This window comes from Dermacentor silvarum, chromosome 1, assembly GCF_013339745.2.
Source record: "Dermacentor silvarum isolate Dsil-2018 chromosome 1, BIME_Dsil_1.4, whole genome shotgun sequence".
NCBI classification, from domain to species: Eukaryota; Metazoa; Arthropoda; class Arachnida; order Ixodida; family Ixodidae; genus Dermacentor; species Dermacentor silvarum.
The window spans coordinates 97,882,470-97,905,045 of record NC_051154.1 but is presented as its reverse complement, the minus strand read 5'-3'; the positions used below and the strand labels follow the sequence as shown (position 1 = coordinate 97,905,045).

The following is a 22,576-nucleotide window of genomic DNA, read 5'->3' as shown; positions in this document are numbered from 1 at the left end:
GATCTCCAATTACCCCTGTCTTGGGCTAGCTGATTCCAACTGATAGCCGATTAGAGATAAATATAAACTATAAAATTTGCAGTCTATTTGAGTAACACAAGGAAAGATTTATCAATACAGAAATAATATTGACAAACTGCACAACAACATTTTGCAAACATCTAGAGAAATTTAGGGAATTTAAAAATTCGAGTTGGGGGGGGGGGGGAAACTGGCTTCAGAGGTTGGTAACACTGTGTGGAGTCAGCGCCATTGCTGACTGCGGCAAATTCTTTGAATAAAAAAACACAGCACCGAACAGCAAGAAGCTTGGTGACGAACGTCGAAGCAGGTAGGCCTAGCATTGCCGCGGTGGTGGCTACGGCTGCCAGTGGATCTGCGTGCAAGAGCGCCTGTTCGAGGTGGCGAGATAATCAAAATGGCGGCAGTGGTGGCTTTGATAACGCAGTTTCAGACCTGTGGTGATGGCAATAAATCCGGAAAGTTGGATGGCGAAGGGTTTTTGCATCCAAATTTTCAGACATTCTTATACATTGACTCTATGGGGATGTGCTGGTACCATGAAGGCGTCTGAATTATTGGGCGTTCGGAAAATTGGTCATTGACTGTAATGCATTCATGGTTTAGTAATCAAAAACATAGTTGATGTGTAGGACAACAAACTTTCTTTGTGACCCACGTGTGCCTCTCAGCCTATTCGATTGGGAGCAGCCCATTATGTACTTCATGTGGCAACTGATGTTGAATTTCGTATTTTGCAGAACCCATCACAGTTGAACTGGAGCTGCACAATCCTCTCCAAATAGCTCTGCAGCTGACCGACATGTATCTTCTGTGGACTTTCACAGCATCAGATGACAGTGGTATTGTCAGCAATGACAATGACTTGGGGCAAGTGAGTATTATAATATTGTTGCCTTTTCCTTAGCCAGCTGTATCTGCTTGTACTGATCTGTGCTGCCAATATAGCTTCTGTGCTATTCAATGCAGATAAGCAACAAACTGGTTATATCCATTTTTTTTATGCATTGTTGTTCTAGTTTCCTTACACAAGAAAATTTGTTCTGCGAAATGCATTGATAATATGAAGAAATTAACAGCAGCTTTTGAACATGTACAGTACTTAAAGGTTGTGGCATCTAGAAAGTTTGCAGCAGTGTCACTCTTTGGACACCACACCCCATCCTTTCCATGATAGGAATAGTCATCATTGACTGTGAAGGAGTGCGTTTCATATATGATTTCTCTGCAGGAATGCCTGTCCAAAAGGTAAATTTAGATTTGCAATAATCAAACTTTAAGACACAGAAAAATACCTTTTTTTAGAACATACCTTTCCGCAGAATAGTTTTCTGTTCGAATGGCACAAAAAGAGAAATTTGTAAGAGGACATTACCATTTGGCTTTTCATTACCATTTGGCTTTTTTATTTTTGTGATATCAGCCTGCTATGGTGGAAGGCTCTTGGAAACAGCTATGCTTTCTGTGATAGACCAAACCATTTAAGTACGGCGTGTTACAGGCTGTCTCAAGTGCTGCAAAAATAGGCTGAAGTCTGGTTGGTCTTGTACAGACAGTTGATTGGTTAAGTACAGGTCAAAGTATGTCACATACATATATATATATATATATATACACATACATACATAAAAACTAGGTTTCTGTCATTTAAAATTAGCAGCAATTTCCTCTTTTCTAATTCAATTCTTTGGCTGCTGTTGTTGCTTTATTTATTATTATTTTTTTTTGCATGGTTAGAGACAAATTTAATTGACAGTACGATTTTTTTCTTCCTTTCGCATGTTATTGTAATTTTGGGCAGTTTATGCATGTATTGAAAACATGCAGAAAAAACTACATGTAAAAGTGTGCCGTGGAGGCCAAGCACAGCTGATAACAGCCTTCTGCAGTCCCGCTACCTTTTTGCCAATGCATTGCATTGCTTTTACAGTTAATGTTAGTCACGAGACTTCACTGTCAACTTTGAGAAATCCTGACAAGCTACCAAGAGTGAATCGGTGTTCCTGGTGATATCTCTCAACTGTTATTGTCATTGCTTTTTTGCATTCAGATAAGCTACCTATTGCTCTTTGCTCTAATGCTCACTTGTCACTTGTTTTCTTTCTCCTCCCTGAGCAAACCGTCACAGTACAAAAACAAAAGCCTGGGTTTTTGCTGCTTGTTGAACGGCCATTTTTTGTCACGCTGTGTGTGCATTTGGAAGAACAGCTCGCTCTCCTTTTCTTTTACATATTCAGCCATCAAGATTAAGCTGAAGGTTGGATTTCATTGAATACTCATTTTCCCACACTGCTGTACTTGTTATGTCACTAAAAGTGCCACATTCAATACCTTGGTAGTAATGCCGACTTATGTTGCAGTAACTGTTGAATTTTAAGATTGAAATACTAAAAGGTTCAGTTAATTAGTATGCATTACTGATAGCCAGGACCTTTCAATAGGATGGAAATAATAAAACAATTGAATAAACCATAGTGGAATTAATTGAAGATCATTTTATGAAAAAGTGACTTATTTAGCATAACTTGCTGGCCGTAATGCTTTTTGACCTGAAAACTTGCCGAATGGCTTTTCTGGTGACAAGAGTGTCATTACTTTCACCGTAGCAAAAGCCACTGTAGACTGCCTGAGTCATTTGTTCTATTGTGTAAACCAAATTGGTCTGAGGTTCCACCGTGTTCAAAAACTGGAAATCTAGGTAGCCATTGAGATGCGCGTTGTCTAAATGCAAAGGCACTGTGGGCCATATACAGGTAAAACCACCAGTTAATTTCAGTTTAAACTAATGCTGTGTAGATGGCTGAACCAGTACACTGTGAATAATTCTGGAGTTTGCAGGGAGCAGCACAGAAGTATGAAATTAGTTATCTTGGGTGTGAGAACAGGGACCGTATTCTTGATGGATAACTTTTGGAGGTATCACTTTCTGGGCTCCATGATTGGTTAAGTCATTAACAGCGCGCTTGTTGCTCAAGGGAGACTTTGTGCTGGGCATGATGTCGCACCAAAGTGGGAGTACGTATTCCCGAAAGTGATCAACTGAGAATATGGACCCAAGGTTACACATGGGTTTGCAAAAAACACATACAGTTTAGACCATTTATAACGTAACCGCTTATAGTGCAGGACCGGATATAACGAAGTCTATTCTGACTCCCGTTTACCCTCCCATAGAATTTCATGTATACGCATACCGCTTACAGTGCATCCCCGCAAGACAAAATACCTGTGATAATGTGGCTGCCGATCCTGCAGACAAGCGAGGCAGCGAGCACGCTTCTCAATGAGGTGTGCCGGCCAAGGGGAAAGCAATGAGGGCAATGCAGAGGAGGAGGAGGATGTGGAGTAAATGAACGAGGAACAGAAAAAAAAAATTTGCAGCAGCAGAAGTGGCAGCGTGTTGTATGTAGTATGCGCTCTGTGGATGCACGTAGGTTCTGTCTAGGTGATGGAGAAGCCTTTGCTCCAGCGGCGCATGCACTGAATGTGTGCATGTTGTCGCTCTTTGGCTCTTCAGTTTGCACGCGGAAAGCAAATACTTTCGACTCCAGCATTTCGGAAAAATCGTTTCCGGTATTTTACTGTATGCTGTGCTTTATTGAAAATAACGCCTATTCGATATTTACGGACTGTCGAGGCTATGGGTGCATTTCGCATTTGCTAATCGCAAAGTGCAGATACCGTGCAAGCTACCTTGACCCTTGCGGTGCTGTCAGTTTAACCTGTGCTCCGCAAGTTAGTTTCAGAGCTTTTAGGTTTTATTTCCACATGCGAGCTTTCGCCGTTCCTACCAGTACGCGTGCACATACAAACTTGGTAGGCGTTCGCTGTAGGTGCCGTGGTAGGCGCCGTTTACAGCGTGGGATCGGCTTATTACCTACCACGACATCTGCACACTACCGATTAGGCTGTTTAACCTTTCCGCCGCTCATGCGCAAATCCCCGTGCAGGTGTGAAGTTCTGTGGCGAAAGCTGTAGACTCGCACCTTTCCCTCCCCTTACCTCCTTCACCGCATTCATCCCTCCAGTTACCTTTCTCCCTCTTGTAAATTCTGCGTCTCTCCCAGAGCCGACTTCAGCCACATCATGTAGGGGTGCTTCCCTCTTTCCTCATACAATTCTTATCTAGTGAGGAGCAGTGGGAGGTTGTCTTGCGCAGTTCGAGGCCCGACCTTCAGCAGGCCATCCTGGAGTGGGCTGAGATGGTAGAGGAGGCCTTCTTCAAGTAGTTCCTCCCCCCACCCTCTATCCCATTGCCCTCTTTCCTTTAAACCCTGCAGGGGCGTCTGTGCAAGCAGGCATTTGGTGAGTTGCGCCACCATGTACCCGAGCACATGAGGGTTGAACCCTCCCACGTGTCGCCGTGCGCGGCTTAGCTGTGTCCGGGGAAAAGGGGATCCTGGGGTTTGAGCCAATGCTGAGTGCTTGGACCTTCATGGCCCCTCAGTGGAGGCAACACACCCCTTTGGCCTCCACTTCGCGTAGACGGCACCCCCGGACTGACCCACCCGGGGGAAATCGGTAGTTGCCTTTTCCTGTCTCTCTCCCCAATCTACGTCTTTCACTTTCAATCTTTCCTGTCCTCTCTTTATTTTCCTTTTACTTCTGATTTCATGGGCAGCGAGGGTTAACCTTGTGCACTATATCCAGCCTTGGGTGTAGGTATTTGGTTATAGTGGGGATGCACCGTTGGCATGCACAGAACTGAATAGTTTGTCCTGTGTCGTCCCCTAGTTGGGCTCCATGGTGGGTGGCAGCCATCTCTGCCGAATATAGCAATCTTTTTATGGAATTCAATTTCCCTTCACTCCCTGATCACTCCCTAAAGAGGGGCACCAATGAAACCTTCAATTTTTTCATGCAACCAAAAGAAACTTTCCCAAAGTATCATGTAATTCACAGTCAGCACGAAACCAAGACAAGTCCGCACAATATCTCCTTTTGTTGTGTCAAAATCTTTGACAGAATCACTTGGCCCAGGCTACAAAATAACTAAGATTCCCAGCGGCGACCTTCTTGAAGTTCATGACAAGACCCAGTACAGCAAATTGTCGAAACTGATTGCATGGACATTCGTTCATTTACTGGAACGTTCATTTACGTTCATTTACTGGAGACATCCCTGTGTCAGTAGGCCCACACAGATCCTTGAACACTGTCCGCGGTGTCGTCTCTGAAGATGACCTACTCGATCTTAGTGAGAGCGAGCTACTTGAGGGGTGGCAAGACCAGAATGTAGTAAAAGTTTAAAGAATAACCATCAGGCGCGACGATAAGCAAATACCGACAAAACATATAATCATTACCTTTGGAACAAGTAACCTACCAGACTCAATTGAAACTGGATTTGCAAACTCCGTGTACGGCCGTACATCCCGAATCCGCGCCGATGCTTCAAGTGTCAGCGTTTCAGGCATGGTTCGCCAACCTGCCGAGGGCGCACAACTTGTGCAAAATGTGCATCCAATGAGCACTTATCTGACACCTATACTTTCACCACCCACTGTGCTAACTGCGACGGAGATCACCCCGCTTACTCCCGTTCATGCCTGTCTTGGAAAAAAGAAAAACAAATCATTGAACTCAAAATCAAATTTAATCTATCCTTCCTAGAAGCACGCAAACGCTTGTCTATGCACAATCAGTCTAGTCCGTCCTACACCGATGTGGCACGCCGGGGGGTAGCGCCACATCATTCGGCGGCCGCGCAAGTTACACGGAGTGTGACGGCGGTCACGCCATCAGCCCCCCCTGGCTGGAGCAGCCATCGCTGTTCCGCCTCCTGCCAACGAGGGCCAGCAGACCCGCGGGCCTGCCGTACCCAGGGCCACTGCCCGTGCAGATAGGCCCGAAACCCCCACGAACGTGCCCGCTGAGCGGGCACTATCCACCGCCTCAGACGAGGTGATGGATACGAGAAAATCACCGGCGTCTCAGACGCCCAAAGAACGGCGCAGCTCCCTCGAGCGCACCAGGAAGAAAGGGAAAACCCCCATCACGGGGCCTTTCCAGGCCTCGTGAGCTAGCCTAATCTATCTTTCTTAGACACACAGCACAAAACACATATAAAATGGATACACAGATACTACAGTGGAATGTTAGGGGCTTACTCCACAATCTAGATGATATTAAGGAACTCCTAAATAAGTTCAATTCAAGGGTGCTGTGTGTCCAGGAAACACATCTCAATTCTTCACACACGAACTTCCTTCGGCAGTATGCCATTTACCGAAAAGACCGCAACGACGCCCTTGCCTTGTCGGGTGGTGTGGCCATAGCAGTAGATAAAGGTCTTGCTTGCCGGCAACTACAGCTTAAAACGCCCCTAGAGGCTGTTGCTGTCCGTGCAGTGCTCTTTAATTAAGCTGGTCACAATTTCCTCTTTATACAACCCCCCTGAACTACAATCTATCAAAAACAGAATTTCGCAGCTTTATCTATGAACTGCCCAAGCCTTATATTGTCGTAGGTGATTTTAATGCACACCACACCCTTTGGGGAGATTGTCGCTGTGATGCTAGAGGGCGCTTAGTAGAAAGCTTCCTCCTCTCTACAGGTGCATGCTTACTAAATAAGAAAGAGCCTACATTTTACAGTGTGGCAAACAAAACATATTCATCTATCGATTTAAGCATTGCATCTAGTACACTCGTGCCACACCTAGAATGGAACGTGATTAAGAATCCATATGGGAGCGACCATTTTCCAATTGTCATAGAATTAACAAAAGTTGATGAGTGCTCTCCACGTGTACCCTATTGGAAAGTCGAGTCAGCTGACTGGAAGCGTTTTAAAGAACTCACACGCATGAACTGGGAAGACATCGCTGCACTTCCTCGTTCCGCTGCTGAGCATGAGATCGCGGGATCGAATCCCAGCCGCGGCGGCTGCATTTCGATGGAGGCGAAATGCAAAAACGCCCGTGTGTTTGCGTTGTAGTGCACATTAAAGAACCCCAAGTGGTCAAAATTAATCCGGAGCCCTCCACTACGGCGTGCCTCATAATCCGGAAAGAAAGAAGATCTCTGCACTTCCTATCGATGATGCAGTGGTGTATTTGACAGCGTTTATTGTTGATGCGGCGTCACTATGTATCCTCGAAACAAATGGATCGCCTTCCAAACGACGTGTTTCCTGGTGGAACGATGAATGTAGGGAAGCGCGAAAGAAACAAAATAAGGCGTGGAATCACCTCCGTGACTCCCCGACTACAGAGAACCTAATCAGCTTCAAGAAAATAAAGTCGGAAGGAAGAAGAACGCGCCGCCGTGCCAAAAGGGAAAGCTGGCAGAGATACATGTCTAGCATGAATTCTTATACAGATGAAAGAAAAGCTTGGACTAGGGTAAACAAGATAAAAGACCATGAAACTCATCCTCTACCATTAGTGAATACACAAGGAGACACTCTTGAGGCCCAAGCTGATTCTCTAGGGGAACATTTTTAGTGCATTTCTAGTTCATCCCATTACTCAGATACATTCCTGAGACACAAGCGACAAGTGGAGCGATTGCCTCTGGATCGGAAACGATACAGAGATGAACCTTACAACTGTTCATTTAACTTGGCGGAATTTCAGGCAGCACTAAACTGTTGTAATAAATCGGCCCCTGGAAACGATCAAATAGTCTACGAGATGATCAAACACTTACACCCCGAAGCACACAAAACACTCTTATCGCTTTTCAATGCCATATTTTCGGCCAGCTATATTACGTCCACCTGCAAGGAAGCAATAATAATTCCTATTCTTAAAGAAGGCAAGGACCCGTCTTCGACCAGTAGCTATAGGCCTATAGCTCTGACAAGTTGTATATGCAAACTCTTTGAGAAAATGATTAACCGGCGCCTCATCCATTTTCTTGAAAGCAACAAAATACTCGATCCCCTACAGTGCGGTTTCAGGGAAGGTAGATCCACAACAGATCACCTTGTCCGCATCGAGACAAATATCCGTGATGCCTTTGTACACAAACAGTTTTTCTTATCAGTATTTTTAAACATGGAGAAGGCATACGACACAACTTGGTGTTTTGGAATACTCCGTGACCTGGCTGGAATTGGGAGTCCGAGGCAACTTATTAAATGTGATTCAGAGCTACCTCTTTGATCGCACGTTCCGTGTTAGAGTTGGTAACATCCTGTCTCGTCCATTTGCTCGGGAGACTGGTGTGCCACAGGGTGGAGTGCTAAGCTGTACTCTGTTGTAAAAATGAACTCGCTCCATACTAAAATACCACGTACAATGTTTTATTATGTATATGTGGATGACTGATGAAGCTTAGTGGGCCTTCCTAGTTAGGTTGCACCTGAACTAGTACAGTAGAACCTCGTTCATACGTATTCAAAAAATACGCGAGAAATAAACGTACGATCCGGGAAAACGTACGATCCGAATCCAGTAAAAATTGAAGCTGACAAGCCCATATTGAGGTGCAAGGGCAGAAAACATTTATTTCTTGCAAAACATTGTTACAGTCAAATCTCGTTAATTCGAACTGACGCTGTGGTCCCGTCAAAGTTATGTGTATTCCAATGGGCGAGAATGCTCGGTAATTCGTACGCAAAAGCATTTGCGACGGTTAATTCGAACATAACTGCGCACCGGCAATGCTCTCAGCAGCACGCCAAATCACGTGCCGGCGCCTCCGACTGGCAATGCTCCGACACCGCCATAAAATAAAAGCTTAGGAGAGACCCCTCAACGCCGCGCGGAGAAAGAAAGAGAGAAAGAATACCGCGGTGAAAATTTCCTCTCTCAAATGGTAAGGTCGCCGTTTCAGCGTCGCGCCGGAACACGCGTGTATGTGCCGTCTCAGCAGCGGCTGCGGCGCAGAGAGAAGCAACGCAGAGTCCGGCCAACGAAACTGCCCACGCCGGCCAACGCTCGCTTCAATGGCAGAAAACCAGAAAACGAAACTTAGGGGAGCGGGCTAAGCTGGCGCCGGGCTGGCGGGCGCACGGAGACAGACAAGGTGAGGGAGCTATGAGGAAGTTGAGAGGGAGGGCGAGGAGAGCCACCGAAGTGACGGGGTTGCCGAGGCCAAATGCGCTTCCCTACCGCCCTCCTCCCTCACCTTCAACGGTCTCCGCGCGCGCGCATCGCCATGCCGGCGCGGCCTGCTCCCTGGAGTTTCGTTCGCTGCCGTTATCGGGATGCGTGCGAGAGAAAGAGAGAGAGAGCGATTGTGGTTGTGAAGAGGAAGAGGCGCTATCGCATCGTTGGCCGGCGCGGGCAGTTTCATGGCCCTCGCTCGCTATATGCTTGCGTGCTGCGATATTTCACGACTGGTAGCGTTGTGGTGCACAAATACGTCAAAAATAAGTACTTTTAATTTGAACAAATTTTCCGGCCCCTTCGAGTTCGAATTATCGAGATTCGACTGTATTTTCTGCTGGTGCGTCACACCCTTGGACAGGAACAACTCCTTTTGCGCACATTGCAGACCCTTGTCCGTATTTTCGTTGTCTTTCTTGCGAAAGAAGCTTTGTAAGGCTTCCAGGCCAGCAAGGGCTTCGGCGAAGGTAGCCGGTAGGCGCAAGCCTTCGTTCTCGCCGCCGTCTTCAGGCGCCTCGTCCGCTGCGACCTCCACTACGATCTCGGTGAGTCGTAGCGCCGCGCGTGCGGGGTGTTTGCCGCTTAGTAGTTCGCGTCGAAGCGAGGGGCGTGGCATCGCAAAGGTCAATTCGCTCGCCGCTGCTGCTGCGCTTCGTCACTTCGGTCGCGGAGGGGAGGGGGGGAATTGAGCACTGCAGAGAAGCCGCGCGGCCGCTGTCTGCCGCTTAGTGCTTCGCAAGCACATGAGAGTGGTCTTTTTGCACACCTGAATAATAATTTTTCGCTGCAGAACGTATCATACGACCGCAGTTTGCCGCAATGCTGAATGTTGCTGCCGAATAATCGTATTTTCCGGGAACGTATTAACTGGAACGTATTAACACATTCCTCTGTGGGGTTATATTTATTTTTCGCGATTGCGAACGTAGGAGCCGAGAAAACGTATGAGCGGGAACGTATCAGCGAGGTTCTACTGTATAGCCCCACTAGCTCTCGGCAATATATATATATATATATATATATATATATATATATATATATTCTTGCCGGTGTTAGGCCTGAAAATGTAGTGGACTGAAGTAGGATTCGAACTTACGACCTTCAGATTTGAAGCCGGGTATTCTACCTCTGCTCCATGCCACCACCCTAAGCTTCATCAAAGTCACTCCCTCACCAGAACAGGAATTGGCCTCCCTGGTGCAGTATTGGGCCACTACCTCCCTCATGACTCCGGCAATTAACCCATGGCCCTCAATCCCCAGTGGCTGCGGAGCACCTGACCAAGGCGGCGGTCAGACCTGCTACGCGGCAGAGGGTGCTAAGAATCTCTGGGTCCGGACAGGCCGCTAATGGAAACTGAACCTGGCAACGTTCAACACGCGCACCCTCTCGAGTGAGGCTAGCTTAGCAGGACTACTATTTGTAGAATTATCACGCATTGCCTGGGATATTATTGGCCTTAGTGAGGGGGTTAGAAGAACTGGTGAGGCTTACACAGCGCTGACTAACGGCCACGTCCTCTGCTACAGAGGTCTTCCAGATAAGGGAGAATCCGGGGTAGGATTTCTAGTCCATAACAACATAGCAGGCAACATTGATGAATTCTACAGCATTAATGAGAGGGTAGCAGTCGTCGTAATAAAGCTGAATAGGAGGTACAAAATGAAGGTAGTACAAGCCTATGCCCCAACCTCTAGTCACGATGATGAAGAAATAGAACAGTTTTATGAAGGTGTTGAATTAGCAATGAGAAAGGTGCAAACTCAGTATACTGTAGTCATGGGCGATTTCAATGCAAAAGTGGGGAAAAAGCAGGTTGGTGAGCAAGCAATTGGCAACTACGGCATCGATTCTAGGAATGCAAGAGGAGAGATGTTAGTAGAATTTGCGGAAAGGAATAGGCTCCGAATAATGAATACCTTCTTCAGGAAGCGCAGCAACAGGAAGTGGACTTGGAAAAGCCCTAATGGAGAAACAAGGAATGAAATAGATTTCATACTCTCTGCCGATCCAAGCATAGTGCAGGATGTAGAAGTGTTAGGTAAGGTTAAGTGCAGTGACCATAGGTTAGTGAGGTCTAGGATTTCTCTCAACTTAAAGAGAGAAAGAGTGAAATTAGTCAAGAGGAAACAGGCCAACCTAGAGGCAGTAAGGGTAAAAGCAGACCAATTCAGGCTGGTGCTCGCAAACAAATATGCAGCTTTAAAAAAAGGAAGATAAAGACAACATAGAGGTAATGAATGAAACCGTAACTAGGTTGATCTCAGAAGCAGCAATTGAAGTGGGAGGTAAGGCACCAAGGCAACCAGTAGGAAAGCTCTCCCAAGAAACAAAGAACCTAATAAAAAAACGACAAAACATGAAAATGTCCAACTCAAGAGATCAGATAGAATTCGCTGAACTGTCAAAACTGATCAACAAGAAGAAAGTAAAGGATATTTGAAATTATAACGTGGGAAAGATTGAGGAAGCCGTAAAATATGGATGCACCATTAAATCGGTAAGAAGAAAGCTTGGCATAGGACAAGGCAAGATGTATGCACTGAAAGATAAGCATGGTAATATCATCAGCAATTTCGATGACATAGTAAAAGCAGCGGAAGAATTCTATACTGACCTGTACAGTACCCAAAACAGCCAAGCTACTTTCATTCGAAATAGTGATGAACCAGATACAGAGGCTCCTTCCATAACTAGCGATGAAGTTAGAAGGGCCTTGAAAGACATGACCAGGGGAAAAGCTGCTGGAGAAGATCGAATAACAGTAGATTTAGTCAAAGATGGAGGAGATATCATGCTTGAAAAGCTTGCAGCCCTTTATATGCAATGCCTCACAACTTCAAGTGTACGAGAGAGCTGGAAGAACGCCAACATTATACTAATCCATAAGAAGGGAGACGTTAAAGAATTGAAGAATTATAGACCCATTAGCTTACTTTCAGCATTGTATAAAATATTCACCAAGGTAATTTCCAATAGAATCAGGGCAACACTTGACTTCAGCCAACCAAGAGAACAGGCTGGCTTCAGGAAGGGATATTCTACGATGGATCATATCCATGCCATCAATCAGGTAATGGAGAAATCTGCGGAGTACAATCAACCTCTCTATATGGCTTTTATAGATTATGAAAAGGCATTTGATTCAGTAGAGATACCAGCAGTAATAGAGGCATTGCGTAATCAAAGAGTACAGGAGGCATACGTGAATATCTTAGCAAACATCTACAAGGATTCCACAGCTACCTTGGTTCTCCACAAGAAAAGTAGAAAGTTACCTATCAAGAAAGGGGTCAGGCAAGGAGACACAATCTCTCCAATGCTATTCACTGCATGCTTAGAAGTATTCAAGCTCTTAGAGTGGGAAGGCTTAGGAGTGAGGATTAACGGTGAATATCTCAGCAACCTTCGGTTTGCAGATGACATTGTCCTATTCAGCAACAATGGAGACGAATTACAGCAAATGATTGAGGACCTTAATCGAGAAAGTGTAAGAATTGGATTGAAGATGAATATACAGAAGACAAAGATAATGTTCAATAGCCTGGCAAAGGAACAAGAATTCAGGATCGCCAGTCAGTCTCTAGAGTCTGTAAAGGAGTATTTTTATCTAGGTCAGTTACTCACAGGGGACCCTGATCAAGAGAAAGAAATTTACAGAAGAATAAAATTTGGTTGGAGTGCATACGGCAGGCATTACCAAATCCTGACTGGGAGATTACCACTGTCGTTGAAAAGAAAACTACAATCATGGCATTCTACCGGTGCTAACATATGGGGCAGAAACTTGGAGGTTAACAAAGAAGCTCGAGAACAAGTTAAGGACCGCACAAAGAGCGATGAAATGAAAAATATTAGGACTGACTTTAAGTTACAGGAAGTGAGCGGTGTGGATCAGAGAACAAACGGGGATAGCCGATATTCTAGCTGACATTAAGCAGAAGAAATGGTGCTGGGCAGGCCATGTAATGCGTAGGATGGATAACCGGTGGACCGTTACGGTTACAGAATGGATACCAAGAGAAGGGAAGCGCAGTCGAGGTCGGCAGAAAATCAGATGGGTTGATGAAGTTAGGAAATTTGCAGGCGCAAGTTGGAATACGCTAGCGCAAGACAGGGGTAATTGGAGATCGCAGGGAGAGGCCTTCGTCCTGCAGTGGACATAAAATATAGGCTGATGATGATGATTATGATGTGGATGACATCCAAATAGGTTACAAATAGTGTAATCTTAGTATATGCGAGCGACAAGTACAGCTTGGTTTGAATTAATTGTCTAAGTGGGCAGACGAAAACGGTTTTAAACTAAACCCCCCAAAAAGCACGTGCATCCTCTTCTCGAAGAAGAGAGGTGTAATACCGGATCCTGTTATTGAGCTCAATGGAGAACAGTTATCCATTAGCCATGAACATAAATTTTTAGGCCTCATCTTAGACTCTAAATTAACTTTCGTCCCACACTTGAAATATCTGAAAGCGAAGTGCCTGAAGACAATGAATCTGCTCAAGCTCTTGTCCCGCACGTCTTGGGGAAGTGATAGAAGGTGCCTCTTGAACATATGCAAAAGTCTCGTACGGTCACGACTTGACTACGGAGCCATTGTCTATTACCCTGCTACGCCTAGTGCTCTGAAGAAGCTGGATTCCGTCCACCACTTGGGTATCCGTCTTGCTACAGGTGCGTTCAGGACTAGTCCTGTGGAAAGCCTGTACGTTGAATCCAACGAATGGTCTCTACATCTCCAAAGGACATATTTAAGTTTCTCCTGCGCCCTCAAGGTGAAATCAGATGTACACCATCCATGCCATTTAGTTATTCGTGACTTGTCCACGGCCAGGCTATTCCGTAACCGCCTGGCCACTAGGCTTCCTCTGTCCCTCCGGTTAGAAGCACTGTCCGAAGAAACAAACGTCCCTCTTCTAGAGAATGTGCTAATGGCTCCTACTCGTCTTCCACTGCCTTGGGAGTGGCAGATTATCAAATATGACATCTCTTTCGTAGAAATATCAAAACAAGCACCTGAAGAACACATACACTCACATTTTCTTGAACTTCAGGATAAGTATTCTTGTGCGAAATTTTACATAGACGTGTCGAAGTCTCCTGCTGGTGTTGCTTATGCAGCACTAGGACCATCATTTTTATTATCCGGCACATTCAATCCATATACAAGTATTTTTACGGTGGAAGCATATGCGATACTCTCTGCAGTTAAACTCATAAACCAAATGAATCTCACAAGAGCTATTGTATTCACGGACTCATTGAGCGTAATTCGAGCTCTAATGAGTGTACGAAAACACAAACACCATTTTTAACCAACTATATGCATTGGTGTTCTCAGCTTATACGGTTAAACAAGTCATCGTCCTATGCTGGGTGCCTGGCCATAGTGGCATAAAAGGCAACAAAGCTGCTGACGAGAACGCTTCCTCAGTAGCTTTTAGCGACGCCGACACTAACATACCAATTCCAGCCACAGTCCTTAAACCATACTTACTTCATAAGCTGAAGAAGCACTGGCAGAAACAGTGGGATATCCAGGTATCCAATAAACTGCATTTTATCAAACCTAAATTAGGACACTGGATATTGGAGAAAACAGCACGATACAAGGAAGTGCTCCTCTGTCGACTAAGAATAGGTCACACCTTCGGCACCCACTCGTACTTACTGACTGGAAGTGATCCTCCATCATGTCGAAGGTGTGGTCACAGCCCTACACTTCTCCATGTCCTCATCCAGTGCAGGGAAATAGAAAGGGAGCGTAAAAAGTACTTCCATTCTGCGTATCGCCAGCATATTCCACTTCACCTAGCATTTTTTCTAAGCAACGAACCACTTTTTAACTTGCAAACAGTTTTTAGCTTTTTAGATGAAGTTAACATAGGAGAAATAATTTGGCCGGGTCATGTGTTGCACAGCCTCGCCTTCGGGGCTGTAGCCGCAGTGACATAAGTTCTCAAAGTACGTGCCTCTCAGCTCTCTACTTCAAGAGCCCTGTGGAGGCAGTAGTGCTTGTATATCTATTGTATCACTATTTCGTAGTGACACTTTTATGGTCCTTTTATTTTTTTCATGAATCATTGTCATTATTTTTGCGCTGCTGAGCACGAGGTCGTGGAATCGAATCCCGGCCGCGGCGACGATGGAGGCGAAATGCAAAAACGCCTGTGTGCTTGCGTTGTAGTGCACGTTAAAGAACCCCAGGTGGTCAAAATTAATCCGGAGTCCTCCACTACGGCGTGCCTCGTAATCAGAACTGGTTTTGGCACGTAAAACCCCAGAAAGAAGAAGAAAGAATGTCATTATATTTTACGCATTTTACAGCCGACCCGTTCTTAGGCCTCTTTACAGCCACATTACAACATTTGCAACTCAATTTAATCACTTCATTCATAATACTTAAACAATTCATTACCATATGTCATGGCGCTCTGTGGCCATAGCTGGCCCTTGCGCCATTAAACGTCACACATCAATCAATCAATCAATCAATCAATCAATCAATCAATCTTCCCTTTAAAGAGGGATAAATATAGTTTTATATTCATTAATTCCACATGAGCTGCAGTGGAAATGCAGCCCACAACTCCAGCTTATCGCCCATGCTCCTAGTTTACCGCCGCCCTCCGCATTAGTCGACCGGTCGAAATTTCTTATTCTTTTTTTTTCCGCTATCCTCAGTCGTTTCTGCATATCTCATGGGGAAATATTAGAAAGAAAGATGATGTAGAATTGAGAAAATCGCACTTTTCTACTCGTCTGTCAACAAAAATCGGGCGTCAGGAGGTGCCATCGCACCAAGGGAAATCTGGCGCCACCATCTATGGGAGTTTCCTAATGGGCACCATGCTGTCATGTGAATGACGGTGCTAAATGTGTGTGCAAGGCTTGTGTTGGTTGGTGTTGAGCGAGGCTCTGCCTAAAACGTGAAGCACAGATAATGCGTTTTTAAACTAAAATCTTCATATAAGATTTTCATTCATCTGTTTCAATTAAGTTTACTCACCTGTGGTGCATAATCAAGCGATGAAAAATGCAGAACAGACAACAGCATTGCAAGTGCGGACCTTGTCGTCTGTCCTCCAACTTTAGCTGCCTGCCTCCAACTTTAGTTGGAGGACAGATGCGCACATCAACGCACAAGTTCTCGTAATTGAATAAAAGATGAAAGTTGTTTTAATACAAAAACCCGTTGTTACAGACGGAATGGTGCTAGCCAGGTGCGCCTTCATGGTGTCCTGGCTTTCCGAGAACTATGCCAGTCTGAAACCATCATATACCGGCATTCCCACGCATACAACAATGTTTCAGTGCCAGTTTTCCCTCTAGGTAATATTGCAAGACACTCAATAGTTGACACGCAGTGCCACCATTTTGGAACCATCGTAAAGAAGAGAGGTCTGAGCTACAGATATCTGCAGCGCCATATTTCGCCGTGCAGAAATAAAAGCAATAGAAGCAAACAAAAATGTCGCAGTTTCACCCGAAAGGCGAAGCATCAATTGCGATAGCAACTTAGCAGAGAGCTATTCGGAGTAAGGATAGTAGTTTTATCAGCTGTATAAACTTGGACATGCATCAGCACCAGCAATGCGCGGAACTGTTGTCGACGCTGTCGCCGTTTTGCCCGCATTCACATCGAACACGCGCGGTGTTGGTGACTGTTGCCAGGGCGTCTGGGGGCGGCTCGGAGGTTTTCGACAAGATCAGAACGGGAAACTCGTTCGAGCAGCGTCGGAAGTCTTTACTGCCTTCTCTCCTCGCAACGTTTATATATAAATACGCATTTGGTGCCGTAGCTAAACGTCGCCTCCCCTCCCTCCCTCCCGTCCCCCCACGGCCTTTCGTGCGAAGGAAGAAGTTGCGTTTGCTCTATATATATGGTGATTGTGAAGGAGGAAAGAGACGGCTGATTCTGCAGCCCTTCAGGGAGCACGGCGCAGAATGTGCGTTTGTTCTCCGCCGTGCGTTCGCTCCCCGTGAAAGCGCGCGTCCCTCGCGCCATTTCACTCGGACATACAGCGTTCGGCGCGCGGCGACGATTTCATCACCGTTGACGTCATACGGAACCTCACGGCGACGGCGACGCCGACGGCAGAAATCGTCTTTGAGTGTCCATATAATTGCTATCGCAATAAAAGTGGGAAAACAATCATTGCAACTTGTTACTGAAACGTACATCCTTCCCGAGTCGATAGATGATCGCAGTGCCTACAGCTGCCATGTGGGCACAAAAGCGCTTCTAGTGGATGACGCAGATTTGAATTGGCGTCGCATGTTTCGTGCACATTTTGACAGCGGCTCTCTCTGCATTTCTTTGTTCTGACAAAGATTGGCGATTGCAGTAGGATGCGTTTCTGGCTCTGGTTAGTTTTGCTAAAGTGTCAAAAATGGAAAATTGGTGACAGTTGTGTACTGAACCTGGCTGCTGAGTCCAGTCGATAACCTGAGCATGGTCAGTGGGCCCCGATTATGGGGAGCGTCATCTCCCAGCTACAGAAGTATATATATATATATATATATATATATATATATATATATATATATATATATATATATTATGTATGTATGCACACACACACACTTGTGTTAGCCAGTTTTTCGCATTCCATGTTTGGTTCTTGTGATGGCAATAAAGTGATATTGCCGATACTGCCTCGTGCCAGTGCCGCCTCGTGATTACAATGTACCATTCAAAATGGCAGAAGGTCATCAAGTAAAAGAAAAAAAAAAGAGAAAGCCTTGGACTACTTCGATTACGGTCGCCATGTCTTCAACATCCTGTATGTGAATCAGTCTGAGCAATTGAACGAGGAACTGTACGGTTAAGGTAGGCTAAGCTATACGTTTAAGGTAGGGTTTTGGAGCATGCATCGCTACTGTCATTGGTGCCGTGTTGGTGCATGAGGTGCTACTGGGCTGTGCCTGCGTCGGTCAAGTGCCTACAAAACTGTGTAGACACCATCCATGATCGTGTCGATTGCGACCGTGGTTATGTCTGCAGCGGTTGGGGCAAACAGTAGTTCCGTTTTGACCCGGTGCAAAGTGGTCGAGGATGAAGAGTTTGGCTACATTGCAATGGGCTGTGTGCAACCAGCTCACTGGTGAAAAAATAATCGGGATGTGGGAGCGGTAGTGAAAAACATCTCAGATGAAGGTGCGCGCCGCGGCCACGCTGAGAAGGAAGTTGCAAGGCCCTTGCTGCTGCGAGAGCCAATCAGTCACGAGGTGACGAGAATTACAGCTTCTGCGCTGCTTTTGCACAAAATAGAAAAAGGATTTGCTCATTCATTCACTAAATAAAAGTGTGTTGACGTAGTAAGCATTTGTTTGTTGTTTTCTTGATACCCTTGATAATTTGACATTCGGATAATTTAGAAATTTTTTTTTACTTCCTTGAGATTCGAATTAACAAGGTTTTACTGTACATTCGTTCTGTGAAGTTAGTGATCGTTCCACTGGGAATTCTGAATTATCAAGCAAGTCTGAAAAATTTGTGAATGACTTACTTTCCTCTATATCGTTTTTTTTTTCTTTTTCAGTTTTACTTTGTCTGCTTCATGCGAAAACCACGGGTCCTCGGACGTTTTCAGCGTTCATAAATTTAATTGGATACAAACATCTCAGTTGCATGCTTTGATTCCTGAATAAGCGCGACATCTGGTCTAGATGTTTTGAACATGTGCAGCCTTTGAAAAATGTTGATTTGGTTATAGTGCGGTACTGCTTATAGTGTGAATATTCGCAACTCTGGCGACTTACGTTATAAGCAGTCTTTGTATCTCCTGCCTCGGTTCTTTGATGTGGCAGTTGACTCGTTAGCAGACAGCTTTGACACAAAATTTGGTTAACTACAGTTACTCAATGATGAGCACAAAACTGAGCAAATGGCGTGTTTACCAGCTTGGAACTCTTTCTTGTTTTCATCGTTTTAGGACTGTGACATTGACGGAATTATTAAAACTGATGTCCTGAGTGAGGTCCTCCTAGAACCTGATCAGATACAGAAGGTAAGTGGCATGTAAAAGTGCTTGTGCTATGCTATAATGCTTTATCCATGCACATGGCCACACATTTTGTGTTTTTGATGTGGCTGTAAAATGTGTTATATGCGCTGAGAGAACAAACCAACTTAGCTGGACCTGGTAAAAGAATGCTTAGCTCATTTTAAATATACAATAGAGCCTTGTTCATATGTATTGGGAAGAAACGCAAGCAAAAAAAATTCACCGACGATTATGATACTCCCTAATGTGAAATTTGAGAAATATGGACTTTCATTTTGTGAAATATGGACTTTCATTTTGTGATGCAGTCGAATCTCGATAATTTGAACTCGAAGGGGCCCGAAAATTTGTTCGAAATAAAAGAACATCAAGTTAAAAGATAGATTTATTCTTGAAGTATTCGTGCACCATAGCACGATGCACGAACTGTGCGAGTCGTGAAATATCGTGGCGCGCAAGCAGACTGTGAGTGAGGACCACGGAGCTGCCCACGCCGCGCTTCCCGATAACGGCAGAAAACGAAACGTCAGGGAGCGGGGTAAGCTGGCGCTGGGCCGGCGGGGCCGACGGCACCGGCACGGCAGCGGGCGCGCGCGGAGATCGTCGAAAGTGGGGGAGGAGGGAAGTGGGCACGGCCTCGGCAACTTGGCGCTGAGCCGTGCCGTGCTCCTTCAAGGGCTGCAGAAGATAGCGCCAACCTTTCCTTTTCTCTTGCCGAACCACTTTACCTTCCTTGGCAACTCCGCCGCTTCGGTGGCTCCCCTCGCCTTCCCTCTCAACTTCCCCGCCTTCGACTGTCTCCCTGCGCGCCTGCCGCCATGTTGGTGCCAGCCTAGCCTGTGCCCTGAAGTTTCGTTTTTTGCCGTTACTGGGGAAGCGTGCGTTGACCGGTGGGGGCAGTTTCGTTGGCAGGACTGGGCCTCCGCCCTCTGGATCGCAGCATTCAAGGTCAACACGTGACCAGAAAATAGAGGAAGCAGAAAGGAGAAGGGTTCACTGCCATTTTATCCGCGTGGCTGGACGTAGGTACGCACCAACACCACCTAGATGTATGCACACGCGTGTTTCGGCTCGATCCAAAAACGGTAACTTAGCCGTTTGAGAGAGGGTGAAATTTCTGTTTTTTTTTTTTTTTTTTTTATTAGCGCACAGCGTTGAAGAGTGTCTCCTTAGCTTTTGCTCTATGGCGGGGTCGGAGCAATGCTGGTCGGAGGCGCCGCCACGTGATTTAGCGCGCTGCTGCGAGAATTGTCGGAGCGCGGTATGTTCGAATTAACCGTCGCAAATGCTTGCGTGTTCGAATTACTGGGCGTTTTCGCCCATTGGAATACACATAATGTTGACGGGACCACAGCGTCAGTTCACATAAACCGGAAGTTAGAATCAAGCGTGTTCGAATTAACGGGATTCGACTGTATATTGGCTGGCGCGAACAATCTGTCTCGTGCGGCACATTGCAAACAGAGCGAATTGTGGCCCGACGGCCTTGCTAAAGGTGAGGTCGCGAGAGGAAGCGCATGGGTGATGTGTGGGCGCGATTCACAACAGCCGCCGCAGACAACCTCCGCTCATGCAGCACTTTGTTTCCATACAGACGACGCGTGCTACTCTGGCGCCATCTTATTAGCCGTCGCCGCAAAGCCCCTCATGCGCAGCACTACACTTTTCTTTTCACACTTTTGCCATACCATCCTCCGCTTTCCACCTCATGGTTCCACTGCACCCTCCTCCTTGTGCTCTCTTCGCTCTGCCGCTTTTTTCATCCCCCGCTACGCTCCACGTTTGCTCTCACCTTTTGCTGTGCTCGTTCGCTCGGTTACGCCGATGCTGGCCGCATGAATGGGCACGCAGCATGGGCTGAGCTCTAAAATGTACTAACTGGGAAAATGTCTGATTCTAAGTCACTAATGGCGTTTTTCACTGGTCGATCCGGAGCAGGATTTTTTGCTCCACGGCTGCGAATCCGAATTTCATTGGTCGATCTGGAGCGGGTTCGCGCTTTTCACTGGTCGTTTCGGATCAACTCGCTCCGCGCCGGATCGCTCTCACTTGCTCCGCTGCCGAGGCGCGGATTCGGGCGGAAATAGGACGAAAGGATACGTCACTTCCGCTCGGTGGGGGACGGCGATCTTGGTGGCCGTAGAAACATGCAGAGCGGAAGTTGATTTTTGTGATGTGTGTGCGCAGACTTCCGGTACGATCCAGCGCGGAGCATTTTCGCTCTCCGCTGGCAGATTAGGGTTGGTGAATTGCGAGCGCTCGCTCCAGGATTTCGGCGGCCGCTCCAGATCGACCAGTGAAAAACGCCATAAACAATTTGGCAGACTCAGCTGTAGTTCACATCTACGAAGCATTGAGCGAATCATTGCAGCACGAGACACCGCAGCTCACCGAACTGGTGGGGCGTGAGCAGCTCAAGACGCACATTGTCGTTTTTGTGACTTTGGCAAGCTTACGTTTTCATTCCTCGAATTCGGCCATGGTCAGCAGCTTCTCTGGGCGGGATATTTTGGCATGAAGTTTTGATGTGCCCACTCAGTGAGAATCGTTGCAGCACACGAGACGCCAACGCGCATCAAGCTAGTGAGGCACAAGCAGCCAGAGACACACTGTCGTTTTCCTGTTGTGCAGTGTTTAAGACGGGGGCAAAAAACTGAAACGAAATCAAGCTGCTTAGCGATGACACTGGAACACGATGCCTCCAGAAGACGCGCTTTGTCGTTTTCTTAATTTCACCATAACACCAAAGGTCGTGGGTTTGACTCCCACCGAAGGTCGAGGGTGCGACTCCCACCAAAGGTGATGGATTGAAGTGCCTTAATTAGCTTCACATTAATTAACATCAATGGTCGTGGGTTTGACTCCCACCGAAGGTTGAGGGTACGACTCTCACCAAAGATTGTAGGTTTGAATGCTTTAATTAACTCTACCTTAATTAACTTCGCCTTGGGGTCATGGGTTCGAGTGCCTTAACTATGTCTTAATTAACTTTGCCTTAGTTAACACCAAAGTTTTTGGGTTATACTCCCACCTAAGGTCGTGGGTTCGAGTGCCTTTAATTAACTCTATATTTGTTGGTGGCACCAAGAATTTTTTGGCCATAACGCCAGACATTGGATTTTTCGACCCATGAACCATCTAAGAAACTGTTTCCGCTAACTGAGGGCAGTACTGTGTGCGCAGTGCTCGGTGCCCCCCACTTTTGTGGCCCGAGCGCATGCGCAGTGGTGCGCTAGAGTACGTGAGGCAACGGCTGATGCAGCCCAGTGGCTCGCTAAGCTTGAACCCGCGGTGGTCCGTACTCATGTGAGATATCACACCCCCACATTATGTGCCACTCTTCAATGAATCGGTCACCAACTAGGGTCACTGAGTATGTGCCACTGGTTTTGCAGACTGAGAAGGAAGAATTCTCAGTGTTCACATGCACTGGTGTGCCAGGCATCTTGTTTTGGAGGCCTGAATTAAAATCTTGGGTTTTAC

General features: G+C 46.2%; 1 protein-coding gene across 1 annotated transcript in view; it reads left to right on the top strand.

The window, feature by feature from the left end:
* LOC119433262 (trafficking protein particle complex subunit 8-like) overlaps positions 1-22,576 on the top strand; it is a 142,644-nt gene that overhangs the window by 71,007 nt on the left and 49,061 nt on the right. The window contains exons 15-16 of the mRNA XM_037700413.2: positions 762-895; positions 19,022-19,096. Of these exons, the coding sequence (XP_037556341.1) occupies positions 762-895; positions 19,022-19,096 (209 nt within the window). The remainder of the gene's footprint in view (positions 1-761; positions 896-19,021; positions 19,097-22,576) is intronic.